The sequence below is a fragment of the Aquarana catesbeiana genome, linkage group LG06, assembly GCF_042186555.1.
Source record: "Aquarana catesbeiana isolate 2022-GZ linkage group LG06, ASM4218655v1, whole genome shotgun sequence".
Lineage (NCBI taxonomy): Eukaryota > Metazoa > Chordata > Amphibia > Anura > Ranidae > Aquarana > Aquarana catesbeiana.
The window spans coordinates 233,644,966-233,665,148 of record NC_133329.1 but is presented as its reverse complement, the minus strand read 5'-3'; the positions used below and the strand labels follow the sequence as shown (position 1 = coordinate 233,665,148).

Sequence of the window (20,183 nt, the reverse complement as noted above, 5' to 3'; positions counted from 1 at the left end):
TGGGGGCAGAAGGGCAAGAAGCGTGGAGGGGCGATTTTTTTTTTTTTTTTTTTGCCCTCCTGAACAGCCCAAGAAGACCCAATGACGGGTTAACCACTGTGGGAGGAAGATTGGGGGCTTTCCTCCTACAGTTAGAGATGATCACCTCCAATCAGTTTGTGTTAGGAATCATAAGAAGAGGATACCGGCTGGAGTTCTGAGAACCGAGCTGCCAAAATGCACAGTATTATCATCAGCTCTTCTATCCTCCCTACAGGAGTTGGAGGAACAGGAGGTGGTGGTACCAGTCCCAGCAAAAAAGACCGGCAGACATCTTTGTGGTCCGCAAACCTTCGGGAAAGTTCAGGCTTATCATGAACCGGAAGCCTCTGAATGTCTGTTACATACAGGAGATTCCGGATGGACTCTGTCTACTCGGTGAAGGTGCTTCTTCCCCCGAAATTCATGGCATCGATAGATTTGAAGGATGCCTATCTGCACATCCAAGTCGCAGAGGGCTACCAGAGGTTTCTCAGGCTGGCGGTAAAAACCAGGGAAGAGACGTTTCATTTACAGTTCAGGGCACTCCCCTTTGGGCTATGCTCTTCCCCCCGCATCTTAACCAAAGTCATGGTGGAGGTCCTGGCCCTCCTGCGGCTCAGAGACATCTCTGTAGTCGCATACTTGGACGGACGGTCTACTCCTGTTTGCCTCTTCCCCAGGGCAGTCGTCCCAGGATCTACAGGTAGCAAGAGACATCCTAGAAAACTTGGGGTGGCTCTTGAACCTGGTAAAATCCAGTTTGGTTCCGTCCCAAAAGGTCACCTTCCTTGGCTACGTGTTAGATTCAACAAAACAAAAGGTTTTCTTTCCCTTAGAGAAGATCCAGAATGTGGACAAAACAATGTTGTTGCTTCAGGGCAGTTGTTAGGTCTCAGTAAGAAAAGCTATGTCAGCTTTTGGCTTACTGACATCCACGCTCCCGGCAGTACAGTGGGCAGGGCTGCATTTTTGTCGTCTACAACTTATTATGTTGAGGGTTTGGGACCACAGTCAAGGGTCCCTGGACTCTCTGATATCTGTACTGAGTCCGGTCACAAGGTCCCTTTTGGTGGTGGAGGAAGGTGTTCAGTCTTTCACAGGGCCTGGAGTGGGTCCTACCAGTCTCCAGGACGGTCACGACCGATGCGAGCGGCACAGGTTGGGGGGCTCACCTAGATTCCGGGATGGTACAAGGTACTTTGGGGAGAGAGAATGCAAAGAAGTCCTCGAACTGGAGGGAACTGAGGGCAATAGCCTTGGCACTCAGCCTTTCTGAGAGAACTCCAGGGACATCACATACGGGTCCATTCGGACTACTCCTCGGCAGTGGCCTATATCAACAGTCAAGGGGGTACCAGGAGCAGAACCTTTTGGGTCCTGGCGGAATCCATCCTCAGGTGGGCTGAAACAAACGTTCTATCCCTCTTGGCGGTACATTTGAAGGGGGGACAAAACCAGGTAGCGAACTTTCTCAGCAGGAAGATGCTGAGGGAGGGTGGATGGGTTTTGAAACAGGACATCTTCGAGATGGTCACTCGAAAGTGGGGGGTGCCTTGTGTGGACCTCTTCACTTCGAGGAAGAACACAAAAGTGCGCCTGTTCTTTTCCCTGAACAGATGGGACGGGGCGGTCATGGTAGATGCACTAGCTCAGAGCTGGCGTTTCTCCAGATGTTATGCCTTCACCGCCTCCTGTATTGATTCCAGTAGTTCTGAGAAAGTTTGTCAGAAGACACAACTCTCATTCTGGTCGTGCCACACTGGCCAAGGAGGCCTTGGTTCCCCATCTTGAGGGGTCTGGCTGTGGAACCTCCCTGGATTCTGCTTATCCAGGAGGACCTTCTTTCTCAGGGGCCGATCTGTTGTCCCCAGGTGGAGCGGTGGAATCTTGCAGCGTGGCTTCTGAGGAGGAATTGCTGAAGGGCAAGGGCTTCTTGGATCGTTTAGTGGCAACTCTCCTAAGTTGCAGAAAAAGGGAGACTCAAGCTATCTACCTGAGGTTGTGGAAACGCTTCAATAGCTGGTGCACAGAAAGCTCTTTTGATGTACACAGTTCTGTAGCAGTATTGGAATTTCTGCAGTCAGGAGCGAACAAAGGATTAGCCCTTAGCACCTTGAAAGGACAGGTATTTGCCCTGAGCGTTTTCCTGGAAAAGCCACTAGCAATAGATCCTTGGATAGCTAGGTATTTCAAAGCCTTAGGCAGGCAAAGACCAGTCAGAATTCTCCTCTTCTCCGTGTGGGATCTTTCCTTAGTTTTATAAGCCCTCACAGGGGAACCTTTTGAGCCATTAGAGTCCTGTATGTTAAAGTTGGTCACCCTCAAAACTGTATATTTGGTGGCGATCCCCACAGCAAGAAGAGTGAGTGAACTCGAAGCCCTCTCTATTAGGACACCCTTTTTTCGGGTCTTCCCAGATCATGTGATTTTTAAAACGGATCCGGCCTTTTTGCCAAATGTGGCCTCTAATTTTCATAGAGGCCAAGAAATTATTTTGCCTACCTTCTGCTCAAGTCCTGTGAGGGAACAGGAACATATTTTTCATAAATTGGACATTGGAAGGTGCGTCCTTCAGTACTTAGTACAACAGTTTAGGAAATCTGATTTCTTTTTTGTGTTCTTTTCAGGGACTAGGAAAGGGTCCAGAGCCTCTAGACTTACAATAGCCAGATGGTTGAGGTTGGCCATTATTCAGGCTTATGTGGTCGGGGGGTTGGAGCCTGCGAAGGGTATTAAGGCACATTCCACCAGGGCAATGGCGACTTCTCAGGTAGAGGGGGCTGGTGCTTCTCCAGAGCAGATCTGTAGGGCTGCAACGTGGTCCAGTTTTGCCACGTTTGTGAAGCACTACAGGTTGGACCTGCTGTCAGCCAAAGACCTGGCCTTTGAGCGTAAAGTGCTGCAGGCAGTAGGTCCCACCCTAAGGTAAGGTGCTCGCTTATCCTCTCTATGGTGGCTGTCCTGAAAGACGAACTGGGGAAAAACTGAGTTACTTACTGATAACATCCTTTTCCAGGAGTCTTTCAGGACAGCACCGGTACCCACCCAAATAAATGGCTATCTCTGAGAACTCATCACATGAGACTGTCAGGTAAGATGAAGATTAGTATGACGTATTCTTGTCTCCCCAGCTGGCCGGAGGTACCCTTGAAGAACTGAGGGGCCGGCGGGGTGGTGAGGTTTAAATCTTGGATTGGAAGGCGGTGTTTCCTGAGGGGAGATGCCAGTGTGTCTCTATGGTGGCTGTCCTGAAAGACTCCTGGAAAAGGATGTTGCTCTCTTTTGAGTGATTATCGATCAAGAGGCACGATATTGAAGTGTTCATGCAGGCATGTTGGAGCTTTTGCAGCGGGACCCTAGCAGCTATCCATTGAGATCTAAAGCTTTTTTGGTCATTCCCTGAGGTGAGCGGCCAATCTATTCACTGGTGGTGGTGGTTGTTGGTTGTTTCTTTGCTTCATTGGATATATTTCTCTCTTCAAATATGATATGGACTGAGCAGTCATCTTTATATTCTTTGCACTTGGACTTTATATTTTTAGATTTATTCACAATTCTTTTCACTTGGACTTTTTTTGTTATTAAAGGGGTAGTAAAGGTAAACATTTTTTCACCTTAATGCATTCTATGCATTAAGGTGAAAAAACTTCTGACAATACCGCCGCCCCCAGCCTCCCCGTTTTACTTACCTGACCCCTCGAAAAACAGCTGCTCGCTCCCGACATCTATTCCTCCGCTCAGGCTGGCCGCTGATTGGCTACAGTGGATGGATTGGAAGCAGCGCAGACATTGGCTCTCGCTGCTGTCAATCACATCCAATGACGCGGCGTGCTGGGCGGCGGGGCAGAGTGATACAGTGAGCGGCTATAGCCGCCGGCTGTATCACGGGAGCGCGCCCACAATAACTAACCACCATGCGAGGGAGCTCGCATTAAGGTGGTTAGTTCTTGCGGGGAGGAGCTGAAACAGCCGCCGAGGGACCCCATAAGACCAGGTTCGGGCCACTCTGTGCAGAACGAGCTGCACAGTGAAGGTAAGTATAACATGTTTGTTATTTAAAAAAAAAAAAAAAATTTACCTTTACAACCCCTTTAATGTGGATTCACTATGTGTTTTAATCTTTGTTTATGTATATATAGTTAATTGCGAAAGCACACCATTCTATACACATTACTGCTATTCCATACTGTATAGTAGGCATTGGCCCCCCCAAATGCCCCGTACACATGAGCGGATTTTCCGTCGGAAAAAACTTGGATGGTTTTTCTGATGGAATTCCGCTCAAGCTTGCCTTGCATACACACGGTCATACAAAAGTTCTCTGAACTTTCGACCGTCAAGAACGCGGTGACGTACAACACTATGACAAGCCGAGAAAATGAAGTTCAATGCCTCTGAGCATGTGTCGAATTGTTTCCGAGCATGCGTAAGAATTTTGCGCGTCAGAATTTGTACAGACTATCGCATTTTCGGATAGGAGCTTTTCCCAACCGAAAAATAGAGAACATGCTCCTAGCCTTTTGCTGGCTGGAATTCCGCCAGCAAAAGACCGATGGAGCATACACATGGTCACATTTTCCGACAAAAAGCTCTCATTGAAGTTTTGCTGGTGGAATTTCCAATCGTGTATACGCAGCATGAGAGATGAAATGTGTTTTTGGCAGAATCATAAGATGACAATAGGGAAAAAAAACAAAGCAAGAACCACATCTAAGGACTGGTTATCTGTCTTATATTACATTTTTTAAATTTTGGGTTTAGATGCGCTTTACATGAATAAGGGTTTGTTCAGAAATGGCTCATCAACGTAGCCTAAAATCTGAATGGCTTCCATTACTGCAGTGTGCACATTAATGGTTGGCCTTGCACTACTTATGGTCAAAATAAAAAATAAAATCATTTATTCATTTCCACATTGAATTTGAATCATTTCTAGCCTACTTCTATTAATCTGAATGATGTTGCAGTTTGTAAACTTTGTGAATATCCCCACACATTTACTTTCTTAAATTCTGTGACCCTTATTCGCGTTGCACTAGGAGTAAGCACTGATGTGTCACAGAATTCAGAGCTTGCCTTCTGAACTACAGAGGTGCTGAGAGGAGGAGTTTCAGGAAGTGGAGTCTGTACAAGAATCAATGTTTGCAGGCAGCAAGGTACCATGGGATATGTAGTCTCATGAAACTGAAAGTAATCAGCAGAGGAAAAGCTGCAAAGTATGCAGAGAATCCAGGAAGTTGTAGAAAGAGATTGCCAACAGACTGGCAAAACTCACAACATGAAAGCTTTTATTGGATTGCCAAAAATAACTATTGTTTGTATTGCTATTACAAAACTGATGTTAAAAAAATGAAAGTGTGTGCTGTAACCATAGACATCCTGACACTCTTTTCTATCATTTTGCAGGTGCAAAAGAAGATGTAAACACTATAACCTTTCCTACAGTTCCTATTCTTCCCAGCAGAGTTATTCAGACAATGGCAAGTCAGCTGTCTCAAGGCATTCCTGGGCAAAAACTTACACTCTTACAACCTGCTACCCCTCTCAGTTTAATGCAGAATCCGGCATCATTGAACACAAGTGGAAGAGAAATGACTACTGCCAGTCTAGCCGGAAGTGTTTATGGTATGAATCTGAAAATATTCAGTTCTGCTGAGAAGGAAATGAAGAATCACACACAGGCTATATACAGTGAAATATGTTACTACGGCATGACAGCTGTTTACATATGGATTGTGTTCCCCCCTCCTCAAACTTCAACCTGGTAGCTGAAATATATGTATCTGAAAGCCATGCAAAGCCTTGTAGACTGCTCTTTGGTTCACCTTCATTCTACAGTGCCTTGCAAAATTATTCACCCCCCTTGGCATTTTTCGTGTTTTGTTACCTCACAACCTGGAATTAACATGGATTGTTTGAGGATTTGCATCATTTAGTTTACAGAACATGGCCACAACTTTGAAGATGTTTGTTTTTCTTTTTTATTGTGAAGCAAACAACAAATTGGACAAAGTAACAGAAAAAGTCAATGTGCATAACTATTCACTCTCCTAAAGTCCAATACTTTGTAGAGCTTCCTTTTGCGGCTATCACAGCTCCAAGTCGCTTTGGATAAGTCTCTATGAGCTTGCCACATCTTACCACTGGGATTTTTGCCCATTCCTCCGTGCAAACCTGCTCCAGCTCCTTCAAGTTGGATGGTTTGCGCTTGTGAACAGCAATCTTTAAGTCTGACCACAGATTTTCTATTGGATTGAGGTCTGGGCTTTGACTAGGCCATTCCAACACATTTTACATGTTTCCCCTTAAAACACTCAAGTGTTGCTTTAGCAGTGTGTTTGGGGTCATTGTCCTGCTGGAAGGTGAACCTCCGTCCTAGCCTCAGATCACACACAGAGTGGTACAGGTTTTGCTCAAACATATCCCTGTATTTAGCACCATCCATCTTTCCCTCAAATCTGACCAGTTTCCCAGTCCCGACTGCTGAAAAACATCCCCACAGCATGATTCTGCCACCACCATTTTTCACTGTGGGGACGGTGTTCTTTGGGTGATGTGATGTGTTGGGTTTGCGCCAGACATAGCAATTTTCTTGATGGCCAAAAAGTTCAATTTTAGTCTTATCAGACCAGAGCACCTTCCTCCATACATTTTGGGAGTCTCCCACATGCCTTTTCCCAAACTCAGAACGTGCCATTTTGTTTTTTGCTGAAAATAATGGCTTTCTTCTGGCCCCTCTGCCATAAAGCCCAACTCTGGAGCGTACCACTTATTGTCGTCCTATGTACAGATACTCCAGTCTCTACTGTGAAACTCTGCAGCTCCTCTCTTAGCTCTGTGCTGCCTCTCTGATTAATGCCCTCCTTGCCCGGTCCGTGAGTTTTGTTGTGCGGCCGTCTCTTAGCAGCTTTGCTGTTGTGCCATGTTCTTTCCATTTGATTATGAAAGATTTGATGGTGCTCCTAGGGATCATCAAAGATTTGGATATTTTTTTATAACCTAACCCTGACGTGTACTTCTCAACAACATTGTCCCTTACTTGTTTGGAGAGTTCCTTGGTCTTCATGACAGTGTTTGGTTAGTGGTGCCTCTTGCTTAGGTGTTTCAGCCTCTGGGGCCTTTCAAAAAGGTGTGTATATGTAATGACAGCTCATGTGACACTTAGATTGCACACAGGTGGACATCATTTCACTAATTATGTGACTTCTGAAGGTAAATGGTTGCACCAGAGCTTTTTATGGGCTTCATAACAAAGGGGTTGAATACATACGCACATGCCAATTATCAGTTTTTTATTTCTAAAAAATTGTTTTATGTATATGTTTTTCTAATTTTACTTCACCAACTTAGACTATTGTGTTCTTATCCATCACATATAATTCAGATTTAAAAAAAATTGAACTCTAAAGGCTGTAATGTAACAAAATAGGTAAAAAGCCAAGAGGGGTAAATACTTTTGCAAGGCACTGTATGTAAAGTTTGCTGGTTTTCATTGAAGGTTTTTTTTTCAGTGTCTGCCTAAGCATATTTTATATGTTGCAACACCTGGTGGGCTTGAAAAATAATAGATGGCTAGGGATGGTTTATTTCAGGTGCAAAAGACAATGAACCAAATACTTCCTGGCCAAATTTTAGATCTTTTATTTCAAGCAATTGTTCTGTGTTTTATTTAGTTGATATTCTTTTGTAATTAGAAAAATATTTTTAATAAGCAGATGTTAAAATGAATGTAAAGCCAAAACTTTAGTTTAATCTTATTTGATTAACCACTTCAATACACGGCAATTTCACCTCCTTCCTGCCCAGGCCAATTTTCAGCTTTCAGCGCTGTCGCACTTTGAATGACAATTGCGCGGTCATGCAACACTGTACCCAAATTAAATTTTGATAATTTTTTTCCACACAAATAGAGCTTTCTTTTGGTGGTATTTGATCACCTCTGTGGTTTTTATTTTTTGTGCTATAAACAAAAAAGAGCGTTGATTTTGAAAAAAACACTATTTTTTACTTTTTGCTTTAATAACTATCCCAAATTTATTTAAAAAAAAAACAAATTTTTTCCTCAGTTTAGGCCGATCTGTATACTTCTACATATTTTTGGTAAAAAAAAAAAAATAAATCGCAATAAGCATATATTGATTGGTTTGCGCAAAAGTTAGAGCGCCTACAAAATAAGTTTATTGATTTTATGGCATGGCGGACAGATCGGAGACTTTTGAAACCATTGACGTTTATATAGCGATCGGTGCTATAAATGCGCACTGATTACTGTATAAATGTCACTGGCAGGAAGGGGTTTAACACTTGGGGACGATCAAGAGGTTAACTGTGTTCCCTAGGTGTGTTCTAACTGAGGGGGATGGGACTGACTAGGGGAGGAGACCGATCGGTGTTCCTATATACTAGGAACACACGATCTGTCTTCTCTCCCTTGACTGGACCTGGATCTGTGTGTCAACACACGCAGATCCACGTTCCTGCTCTGTCACGAACAATCGCGTGTGCCAGGCAGACATCGCGGCCGCCGGACACGAGCATTGGCTCTTTGGTGACGGGGTGGCAAGCTTGTGCCCCCTTAGCAGGCGGGAAGTCAAGGACGTCATATGACGCCCGCCCGGGATAGGAGAGCCACCTTGCGGACGTCATTTGACTATGGGCAGGATGGGAAGTGGTTAAAGTTGCTTCAAAAAGTGAATATAGATACCAGGAATATAAGAAGTACAAAGTAGATTATTCAGCGTACAAAATAAGGACTCCTACAGAATTGGACATTGATAAGCGAGTTTAGAATCAGGTATTCACATTTGAGAGGTATAATATAATAGGCATTACTTTATCAAAGCATCTAGAAGGGAGCTTATAGCCCAACTGAATGAGCCAGGCTGTGCCTCTGTCAGGTAAAATATTAAAGGGTAACAAATGCCCTTGGGAGAATTTTCTGTGTTTAAAGATGGACGAAATAGAATCTGTATGCCATATAGCTAATAACCAAAATGTGGGTACTAAGTAGAAATCGCTTAAGGGAAGGAAAGGGAGGAAAGTGCACGTGAGAAAAGGAAGGGTGTAGAAAGAAGAGAGCAGGGTAGGGCACTCCATCGTGGCTTTTCGGAGGGCGGAAGAATATCCTCCCTAACCGCTTCAGCCCGGAAGATTTTACCCCCTTCCTGACCAGAGCCCTTTTTGCGTTTCGGCACTGTGTCGCTTTAACTGACAATTGCACAATCGTGCAACGTTGTACCCAAACAAAATTGAGGTAATTTTTTTCCCCACAAATAGAGCTTTCTTTTGGTGGTATTTGATCATCTCTGCGTTTTTTATTTTTTGCGCTGTAAACAAAAAAAGAGAGAAAATTTTGAAAAAAAAAAAAAAACAATATTTTGTACCTTTTGCTATTATAAATATCCCCATTTTTTTTTTAAAAAAAAAAGCAAATTTTTTCTCAGTTTAGGCCAATATGTATTCTTCTACATATTTTTGGTATAAAAAAAAATCGCAATAAGCGTATATTGATTGGTTTGCACAAAAGTTATAGCGTCTACAAAATAGGGGATAGATTTATAGCACTTTTATTATTATTTATTTATTTATTTTTTACTAGTAATGGTGGCGAGCTGTGATTTTTATCATGACTGCGACATTATGGCGGACACATCGGACAATTTTGACACATTTTTGGAACCATTGGCATTAATACAGTGATCAGTGCTATAAAAATGCATTAATTACTGTAAAAATGTCACTGGCAGTGAAGGGGTTAACACTAAGGGGTGATCAAGGGGTTAACTGTGTTCCCTAGTGTGTTTTCTAACTGAAGGGGGGAGGTTCCCTAGTGTGTGATCTAACTGAAGGGGGGAGGGGACTGACTAGGGGAGATGACAGATCGCTGTTTATACTTTGTATTAACAGACGATCTGTCACTTCTCCCCTCAGGGAACCGGGATCTGTGTGTTTACACACAGATCCCGGTTCTCGCTGTGTTACGAGCGATCACGGGAGCCCGGCGGTCATTGAGACTGCTGGGCATTCACATTGGCTCTGGGGGCGAGCTGCATTCCTGCCCCTAGTGGCCACCAAAGGGAGCGATGTAACATAACGGCGATTCGCCTGCCCATGCCATTCTGCCGCAGTAGAACTGCGGCGGCTGGTCCGCAAGCGGTTAATCCAATCTTGAAATTCAGACAAATAGCGGAACATAGACCAGGAGGTCCAGGTTTTACTGAACTGTTCTTCCCTTCCATCCTCCTGCAACAGCATATGTTCCGAATCTCTAAAAAGTCAAAACATTTTATTTCTATTATCGTTCATTGAAAAACACAGCTTTGATGATGAGCAATCTAGGGTCATACTGCCACTTACAGTAGAAATTAACATGCGGCACAGGGCAAACTGAAGGCCAGCCCACTTAACCCCTTGGAGCTGGCCCTTTAAGGGGCTTATAATGCCAGGGGGGCTTATGGTCATGTGACCGTCGTGATTGGCTGTCACATGATCGGAAAGCTCCTGGTCATAAGTGGCGATTGTGAGCTTTCCGTTAGCAGTTGATAACTGTATGGTAGTTCAAAATAAAAAAAAAAGTTTTGGCTATACATATATGTTTCATTAAATTGCCTTTAAAGCGGACCTAAACTCAAAATAGAAAGATTTTCTATCTCATGAGGAGCATCTGGAAATGTCATTTGAAGTAGTACCTTCAAACTTTTACCATTTGCTATGAATTCCTCAGGTATTTTGTGGCATGTTTACTGTGCCAATGCACTCCTGTTCCTACACCTCATAGCTGTATATCTGTAGTGTGAGATCTAAGGAACAGGGTTCCTGACTTCTCCGGACTACGGAGATTTAGGCCCCTTTCACATGAGGCGTGGGAGATCTCTCCGTTGATCTCCGCTGATCCAGCGGATGACAGGTCCCTCTGCTCACTGAGCGGGGAGGGGCTTGTCGGGCGCCGCTGCTGCCTATGGAGGGATCGGATGAAAACTGTTTGTCTGTTTTCATCAGATCTCATCCGATCCGCCAGCGACGGATCTGGACGTAGGGCCATCCGTCTGCTTTTTGCGGATCGGACCGGGTCGGATGTCAGCGGACATTTCTCCGCTGACATCCGTTGCTCCATAGGCTAACATGGAGCGCCTGTTCAGGTCCGCCGTCAAAACTGACAGGCGGACCTGAACGGTCCGATCGTGTGAAAGGAGTCTTAGTGTAAGATTCAGCAATGTCACTACTGTGCTGTTAACTATTCTCCTTGCTGAAGATAAAGCTGCAATATCAGCATCTCCCTGCTTCTTCTCCACTCATTTTGTGTCTCTGTGATTTCTACATCTCTTCTGCTACTTCTAGAACATTACCCTGACAGGTCAATAGATCACAATTAATTAGGTGCAGCTTTTACAAGCCTTGCTCTTTTACTAGGTTGATCATCTCCACACAAACATACAGAACAACGTAGGGTAGGTTAATAGATTGGGAAAAGATCATTGGTAAACATTGCCTTCTGCTTGTACTTTTTGTGCATAGCTTCCACAGTTTAGGTCCTCTTTATGCAAGTATTGATAAGTGTGTGATGTATCGGTTTACTGTTTGTGTAATTTGTCTTTTAATGCTACTTTATTTCAGCTATTTCGAACCCACTGCAGCTTCTTGCAACTCAAGCAAGCACTTCACTTCCTGTTGCTGTGTCCAGTGTTCTTAATCAAGATAAGCAAAATGAGCCCTGCCAAAAAAAAGCTCGCCTAGAAGAGAGTTGTGCAGTGCAAGCTGAAGTAATCACATCTACATCCACACAAGCTGATGGGACTGGAGAATGAGAAGAGATGAAATGTGTTAGTAGGGGTGATTTTTTTTTTGGGGGGGGGGGGGCAAACCCAAATGCTAGTAATTTGTAAACTAGGTTTATTCCTATCAGTATCATAGACAAAGTACAATTTCTGTACTAAATATTACACAGTTGACAGCTGTACATCACATTCACTGACTGATAAGGCAGTGAGTGACCGATAATGTACTGTACATTTCCTTGCTGCTTTGCAGCCTTCAGCTTCCTGAGAATTTTTAAATAGATGCAAAGCTATTAATCAGCCTGTCAGTTTGGTATTCTTTATTGCTTTGCATCCACCTGACGGAGCATGGCCAATGACCAATATAAACTTACTTTCTTCTAGTTAGGTTATTATTTATTGATTCATGAGTCCAATGGACCCAATAGACAGATCTGCTTCTTCATAGCTGTATATTTTTCTTGGTCTTTAGGTGCCTTGCTTCAGTGTAACAAGTGATGTTACACAGATGTCTTATGACAAAGCTGCTGCTTATCCAACACTTCTAGTTTCTACTTATTTCATATTTCTATAATGCGTTAACATGCTGAGACCAATTTTAGACAAGAGCCATTTAACCTACCAGCATGTCTTTAGAGTGTGAGAGGAAAACCGTGCTTGGAGGAAAGCGATACAAGAACATACACGTCCTAACAACAACTAAGCCACTGTGTTATACCACAAATTATTTTTTACTGTTCAGGAAACTAAAAATCAACTATATGCCCATCAATATAATTGTAAGAACTATAAGAGCTCTTTCACACAGGCATTGAATTCGTCAGCAGACTTAATGAGCGTTTTGGTTGTGTTGCACAGGCATTAATGTTGCATCAGGCAAAACGCTTCAAATGCCATGTGAGTTGTGTTTTTTTTTTTTATTTGTACAAGTCTAAAATGATAAATGATTATTTTTTTAGCTGCTTTGCAGCTGCACCTTGAACGCCATATGTGCATTTACAGTATTTATGGTGTGCTTGTGGTGCGTTTCAATAGAAATGAATGGAGGTGGTTGTGAAGCATCAATGCATGCTGAACTCTGCAGGCAGTGTTAATTTTGCCTCAATGCAAGGCAATGCTAATGGTGCAGTGTGAATACCTCCCTATTTTAACGATTTTGAGTGGCATTCATAGGTGATCAGGAAGCAGTAAAAATGCAACCCAACCACCTATGCTTGTGTGAAAGAGGCCTAAGGTAGTGTAAATTCTTGCTGTCTTATCAATGATTAAAGAATCCCTGTGTGAGTGTGTCTCTATGTGGACCAGCATTAGTTTGATGTTTGGAATGAACCTCCTGTAACATCCTCACAACCTCTAACTTATAGTATTCCCCTACTTAAGAATGCTCTGATTTGTTTCTTGTAAACTATGAAGGAAGTCAGAGGTTTAACTTTCTTGATTTTATTGTCAACAAACCAGTCACTCTCCTGGCAGCAGGTGGAAACACCATTAAAAAAAATGTGATAGAAAAGTACCACAGGGCAATTTTCAGACGGGAAAGGTGTCGGTAAGCTTTAATGAACAATACAATGCATATGTGGTATAAAATATTTTTTCTCAGGTAAGGGGATCCAAAAGGTTTAGAAATATTTTCATTTTTTTTTTCAAACTTAACTAAAACTATGCTATATTGATATGAAGAATGTCTGTCTGGTTTAAGCAGACCACACCCGAAGAAGCATAGGTAGCTGGGCAAGTGACCTGCAGCCTGGTGAAAGGCCATCCACTGTCAGAACTAATGTGTGGGCAACCAGTTTGGAGCCTATTAGCATGCATCTTCACCAGCAGGTATTGGCAGATCCCTAACACTAAGGCGGACCTGTCCAATATTAATTACACCTATGGGGTTGTGCCATTTCAAAAGGATGCCCTTCAGGCTAAACAATGTGCCAACCCTATTTCAAAGGATAGTGGAATGCTGCATTGGGGACATTAACCACTTCAGCCCCGGAAGAGTTAACCCCCTTCTTGACCAGAGCATTTTTTGCGATTCGGCACTGCGTCGCTTTAACTGACAATTGCCCTGTCGTGCGACGTTGTACCCAAACAAAATTTACGTCCTTTTTGTCCCACAAATAGAGCTTTCTTTTGGTGGTATTTGATCGCTTCGTTTTTTTGTTTTTGCGCTATAAACAAAAAAAAGCTAACTTCTCCGCAGGATGTGGAAACCTTGCAAAAAGATCTGAACAAATTAATGGGGTGGGCAACTACATGGCAAATGAGGTTCAATGAAAAAATGTAAAATAATGCATTTGGGTGGCAAAAATATGAATGCAATCTATACACTGGGGGGAGAACCTCGGGGGGAATCTAGGATGGAAAAGGACCTGGGATGATGGCAGCAGCTTGGCATTGCATGCCATTGCTGAGCCTAACAAAGCAAACAGAATATTGGCATGCATTAAAAAGGGGATCAACTCCAGAGTTAAAACGATAATTCTCCTGCTCTACAAGACTCTGGTGCGCAAAAATTTAGTACCAAAGCAGAGTGGTACTGCGGATACTTATGGAGTACTCTGTGCCACGTCCTATGGTTAAGTACAATAGGAAGGAGATGTGTAGGCTTGGACTTTTTAGGCACAATAACTGGTATTATATAGTTAAAAACTGAAATTTATTGAAAATAGAAAACATTTAAAAGAGAAAAAAGACAGATCCAAAAATCTGTACAACATCAGTCCATGAAAAAAGGTTACAGCAATACAGACCATACATAGCTCAATGAAATAACATAGGCACTTCAAGGATGAGATAACCAACATTCCATCATAGGGGTATTAGATTCGAAGAAGAGCTGTGTCGTTGGTAGATGTTACAATTTACAGCTCAACATGTTGCGCGCCTAGTGCTTCTTCAGGAGCATGGAATTGAAATAGACATTGAATAAATATAACAGTGCATCAGTGTAAAACATATGCTGAAAAAATTCATAAAAAATTATGATAATAATCAATGAACATTGCAAACTAGACAGTCAAAGATGGAAACCCATACAGGCCAGACCTGGTCAAAAAGAGACCCAGGACATATTCGTCCACTATGGGGAAGTATGTAACATAATAACAAAGGTATATTTTATAAATACTGGTAATATAATTGGCATACTCGATATGTACAGGTAGCCAAAGATCGAGTGATTCCTGGAATAGCAATATGTCAGCTGGCAACAAGAGAAATTGGGGGGGGGGGGACGAGAATGGAAAGGGAAGGGGGAGAGAAAGAAAAAGGGGGGGATAAAGAAGGCAAAGATAGGAGGGGGAGGGAGAAAAAGAGGGAAAAAAGGAAGGGGGGGGGAGGAAAGGGAGGGGGTGGGATAAGAAGGGAGGGAAGCGAGGGGTGGGGAAAATTGAGAAGGAAGGGAAAACAAGGGGGGAAGGAGGAAAAAGGGAGGGGGGAAGGAGGAAAAAGGGAGGGGGGAAGGGGGGGGGGAAGAAGTGCTGACTGAAAAAACAGTCTAGTATGAAAACAGTGGATATTGGTATTAAAGGTAGGTACCGGATATTTAATAGTTGGCAAGTACAAGTGGGCTCTAGTAGCAGGAACCTCAGAAATATAGTAATTTAACAGTATCAGAAACTCCAGGTACTTACCATAATACAGCACAAGTATTTTCCCCGCACCAGGTTGGATCCAAACCAGGTATGAAATGGATGTTACTCTCCAGAGATAAAGAGCCCCAGGTGCTGGCTAATGCTAATCCATGCTGTGAGTGGAGGAAAAAGTCCGGACAGCCCCACACCAGGAAAGTATAATCCAACGAAATTTCTTTATTGTAAAATCAGGATCAAATCATGTGCAAGACACCATGGATAAAATGTACAGATAATCAGCTGACGCATTTCACGCTCTTGCGGAGCGCTTACTCATAGCTTACTCATGATTTGATCCTGATTTTACAATAAAGAAATTTCGTTGGATTATATTTTCCTGGTGTGCGGCTGTCCGGACTTTTTCCTCCACTTACTTACCATAATAGTGGTAATATAATGGTGAAAAAGGAGGAGGTGGGGAAGAAAAATGTGGAAAATGGCCGCCAGAGATATGCGCTTGCACTGTGGTATATAGTGCTAGAAACAACTAGTAATCCACAGTAGCCACAGACCAGTCATATGGGTAACAGTATAGGATTACTTAGATGTGTAAAAAAAACACACAGCAGTCAGATATTTATAGATAGTCGCAGGAGGTGATTGGACCTCCCAAATATACAATGGTAGTATGTAACCTAATAGGATGCAAACAGATAAAAAGACAGAGTTAATTAAGGATGGTATACTAGTAAGTGTAATAAGATTAGTTAAAATGTATAATAGGGGGGGCTGGTAAAGAGAAGGCAGATATAGAGGGAGGAGAGGAATACAGGGAAAGATGGGCCAGTAGCATAGTCTAAGCTCCAGGAACATACCTGCTGCTAACATCGAATAGGCTTGAGTCTGCAAAGAAACAGCCGCTTAGGTAACAAGTGACTGTAACCAGGATTATATTACCACTATTATGGTAAGTACCTGGAGTTTCTGGTACTGTTAAATTACTATATTTCTGAGGTTCCTGCTACCAGAGCTCACTAGTACTTACCAGCTATTAAACTCAATATCTGGTACCTACCTTTAATACCAATATCCACTGTTTTCATACTAGATTATGTTTTTTCAGTCAGCACTTCTTTTCTCTCCCCCTCCCCCCTCCATTTTTCCTCCTTCCCCCGTTTTGTTTTTCCTTCCTTCTCAATTTTCCCCACCCCTCGCTTCCCTCCCTTCTTATCTCCCCCCCCCCCCCCTTTCTTCTCTTTTCCTCTTTCTCCTCTTTCCCTCTTTTTCTCCCTCCCCACCCTATCTTTGCCTTCTTTATTCCCCCCTCCCCCCCTTTTTCTTTCCTTATCCCCCTCTTTCTCTCCCCCTTCCCTTCCCATTCTCGTCCCCCCCCCCCCCCCCCCATTTCTCTTGTTGCCAGCTGACATATTGCTATTCCAGGAATCACTCGATCTGTGACTACCTGTACATATCGAGTATGCCAATTATATTACCAGTATTTATAAAATATACCTTTGTTATTATGTTACATACGTCCCCATAGTGGACAAATATTTCCTGGGTCTCTTTTTGACCAGGACTGGCCTGTATGGGTTTCCATCTTTGCCTGTCTAGTTCGCAATGTTCATTGATTATCATAATTTTTTATGAATATTTTCAGTGTATGTTTTACACTGATGCACTGTTATATATGTTATATTTATTCAATGTCTTATATTTCAGTTCCATGCTCCTGAAGAAGCGCTAGGCGCGTAACATGTTGAGCTGTAAATTGTAACATCTACCAACGACATAGCTCTTCTTTGAATCTAATACCCCTATGATGGAATGTTGGTTATCTTATCCTTGAAGTGCCTATGTTATTTTATTGAGCTATGTATGGTCTGTATTGCTGTAACCTTTTTTCATGGACTGATGTTGTACAGATTTTTGGATCTGTCTTTTTTTCTCTTTTAAATGTTTTCTATTTTCAATAAATTTCAGTTATTGTGCCTAAAAAGTTCAAACCCACACATCTCCTTCCTATTAAGACTCTGGTGCGACCGCACCTAGAGTGTGCTGTCCAGTTCTGGCCACCAGTCCTCAGGAAGGATGTACTGGAAATGGAGCGAGTACAAAGAAGGGCAACAAAGCTAATAAAGGGTCTGGAGGATATATTCATTATGAGCACTGAACTTATTCTCTCTGGAGAAGAGACGCTTGAGAAGGGGATATGTTTTCAATATACAAATACTGTACTGGTGACCCCACAATAGGAATAAAACTTTTTCGCAGAAGAGAGTTTAATAAAACTTGTGGCCACTCATTAAAATTGGAAGAAAAGAGGTTTAACCTTAAACTACGTAGAGGGTTCTTTACTGCAAGAGCGGCAAGGATGTGGAATTCCCTTCCACAGGCGGTGGTCTTAGTGGGGGGGGGCATAGATAGTTTCAAGAAACTATTAGATAAGCACCTGAATGACCGCAACATACAGGGATATACAATGTAATACTGACATATCACACACATAGGTTGGATTTTGGTTGGACATTGGTGTCTTTTTTCAACCTCACCCACTATGTAACTATGTGACAATTTAGAAAAAAACACAATATTTTGTACTTTTTGCTATAATATCCCCATTTTTTTAAAAGAAAAGCTAATTTTTTCTCAGTTTAGGCCGATACATATACATATTTTTGGTAAAAAAAAAAAAAAAAAAAAACGCAATAAGCGTATATTGATTGGTTTGCGCAGAAGTTATAGTGTCTACAAAATAGGGGATATATTTATAGCATTTTTATTATTATTATTTTTTTTCTACTAGTAATGGCGGTGATCTGCGATTTTTATCATGCCTGTGACATTATGGCGGACACATCGGACAATTTGACACATTTTTGGGACCATTGGCATTAATACAGCGATCAGTACGATTAAAAATGCATTGATTACTGTAAAAAATGTCACTGGCAGTGAAGGGCTTAACTATGTTCCCTGGGAGGTGATTCTAACTGAAGGGGGAGGGGACTAACTAGAGGAAGTGATGGGTCGTGGTTCCTAGCTAATAGGAACACACGATCTGTCACTCCTAACAGAACAGGGAAGTGTGTTTAAACACACTCGTCCCTGTTCTGTCTCTTCTGGTCACGATCCCTGTGGTCATCGGCCCTGAGCATCGGCACCCTCGCTGTGCAGCGGGCGCGCGCCTACTATCCGGACCCCTCGAGCCAGCGTACAGCTACGTGGTTTCGCGCAGGGGAGCCAACCTGCCACAGTATAACTGTGGCGGCTGGTCCGGAAGCGATTAAGCTGGATAGTATCCTGGTCTACCCCAGACGATGTTGTGGTGTTTTTTTTTGTTTTTGTTTTTTTTTTATTGCCACATTCAAGGACCATCTTGCACATTTTAATGCTGTGTTGGCCTGGGTGCACCACTATGAGCTGAAGCTTCAACCCAATAAGTGACTGACTATTTAAAGTAGAACTATAGGCAAAACTTTATTTTTTTTATTTTCCCATTTTGGATAGAGCCGTGGAGGCTTATAACAGATTTTTTTTACATTTACATTTTTTTACATTTTTTTACATTTTTTTGCCATCTGTCCCATTGAGGCGATTTCTCTTCACTTCCTGCCCCATAGCCAACCAAGAAGTGAGAGGAAATCCCTGCAAACTAAGGAAATTCTTTGGGGACCCCCAGTTCATCAGAACTAGTGTTCCTATTATAAGATTTCCCCTCTATTACTTTTCTGGGGTCATTCCAAAATGTGGGATTTTCTTTTACTTTCAATGATAATGGTAAACGGGACAAATAGAGAGGGTAAGTCTCCTTAATGGGGGCACAGACACTAATAAAAACTGACAAGCATTCTAATTCCTCTGGGCTCTATCCAAAACAAAATATTTTTTGTTTTGCCTTTTAGTTATACTTTGAGTGCGAGATCCCTGGCCACATATCCAGACAAGCTGTACTTGTCTCAATCCTGAGAAAGTGAAGACTGTACAGCAAAGGGGCACCCAATGACCATTCTTAAAGTCAGAACTTTTCTGATGTTGGCGTTTCATCAGCAACTTATCAAGCATTACACTCTGTTCCGATTCAAAATTTCCCACACGGTTGACACAAACAAATGTGACCGTTAGATTCCTGGAATGCCGGGATTGCCAACTGTTCTTTGAAACCGATAAAGCAATAGGTTTAGTTCCGCTTTGTGATTTACTGCTGGGATTTTGAGCTTCAGCAAAATGACAGCCTCCAGCAAGAAGAAACAGTAGCAATGCTTGAGGCAGTTTGCAGCGCACACTAATTTTAGTAGCATAAATATTGCTGTGGAATGTTTGTTCCATTATTTTTATTAAGTTTTTATAGGTAAAGTTCCGCTTTAAAGCAGCATCTAATGTTCGTTTTGTGCTGGACTTTGCTGACTTCTCCTTTCTATTCTGGCTAAGAACTGACACCAGTATTCAAGGCTTAGGGGCTGCACTCTTTCAGGTACAAGTCAGTCAGCAGAGGGTCATTGCCCTCTCTGTTCAGCAGTAGTCGATCAGTAAAATGATTCTGCTGCAAAAACCAGCATCCGGCCTTTGGCTAATTAGGGGGGAGTCCCTGCATCAGAATACAAAAGTGATGGGGGTGGGAAATCCCTGCATTCACTGCATTTACATTCTACATTGTTCGTGTGGATGCAGGAAATTGTGAGGATTTTTTTTTTTCAGACTGTTTGAATTAAAAAAACTCGGCATATACCCAGCTTTAGAGAGACTGGGACAAGTGCCGAGCGGTGCTGTTGCTAAAGAAGGTGGAAATAGAATGGCATGTAACACAGTGTAAAAAAAG

The 20,183-nt window shown here is 42.6% G+C and overlaps 1 protein-coding gene across 1 annotated transcript in view; it reads left to right on the top strand.

The window, feature by feature from the left end:
* The window catches only part of FOXK1 (forkhead box K1), a 169,124-nt gene that overhangs the window by 122,127 nt on the left and 26,814 nt on the right, over nucleotides 1–20,183 (top strand). The window contains exons 8-9 of the mRNA XM_073633057.1: nucleotides 5,428–5,646; nucleotides 11,635–11,840. Coding sequence (XP_073489158.1) covers nucleotides 5,428–5,646; nucleotides 11,635–11,825 — 410 coding nt within the window. The 3' untranslated portion in view covers nucleotides 11,826–11,840. The remainder of the gene's footprint in view (nucleotides 1–5,427; nucleotides 5,647–11,634; nucleotides 11,841–20,183) is intronic.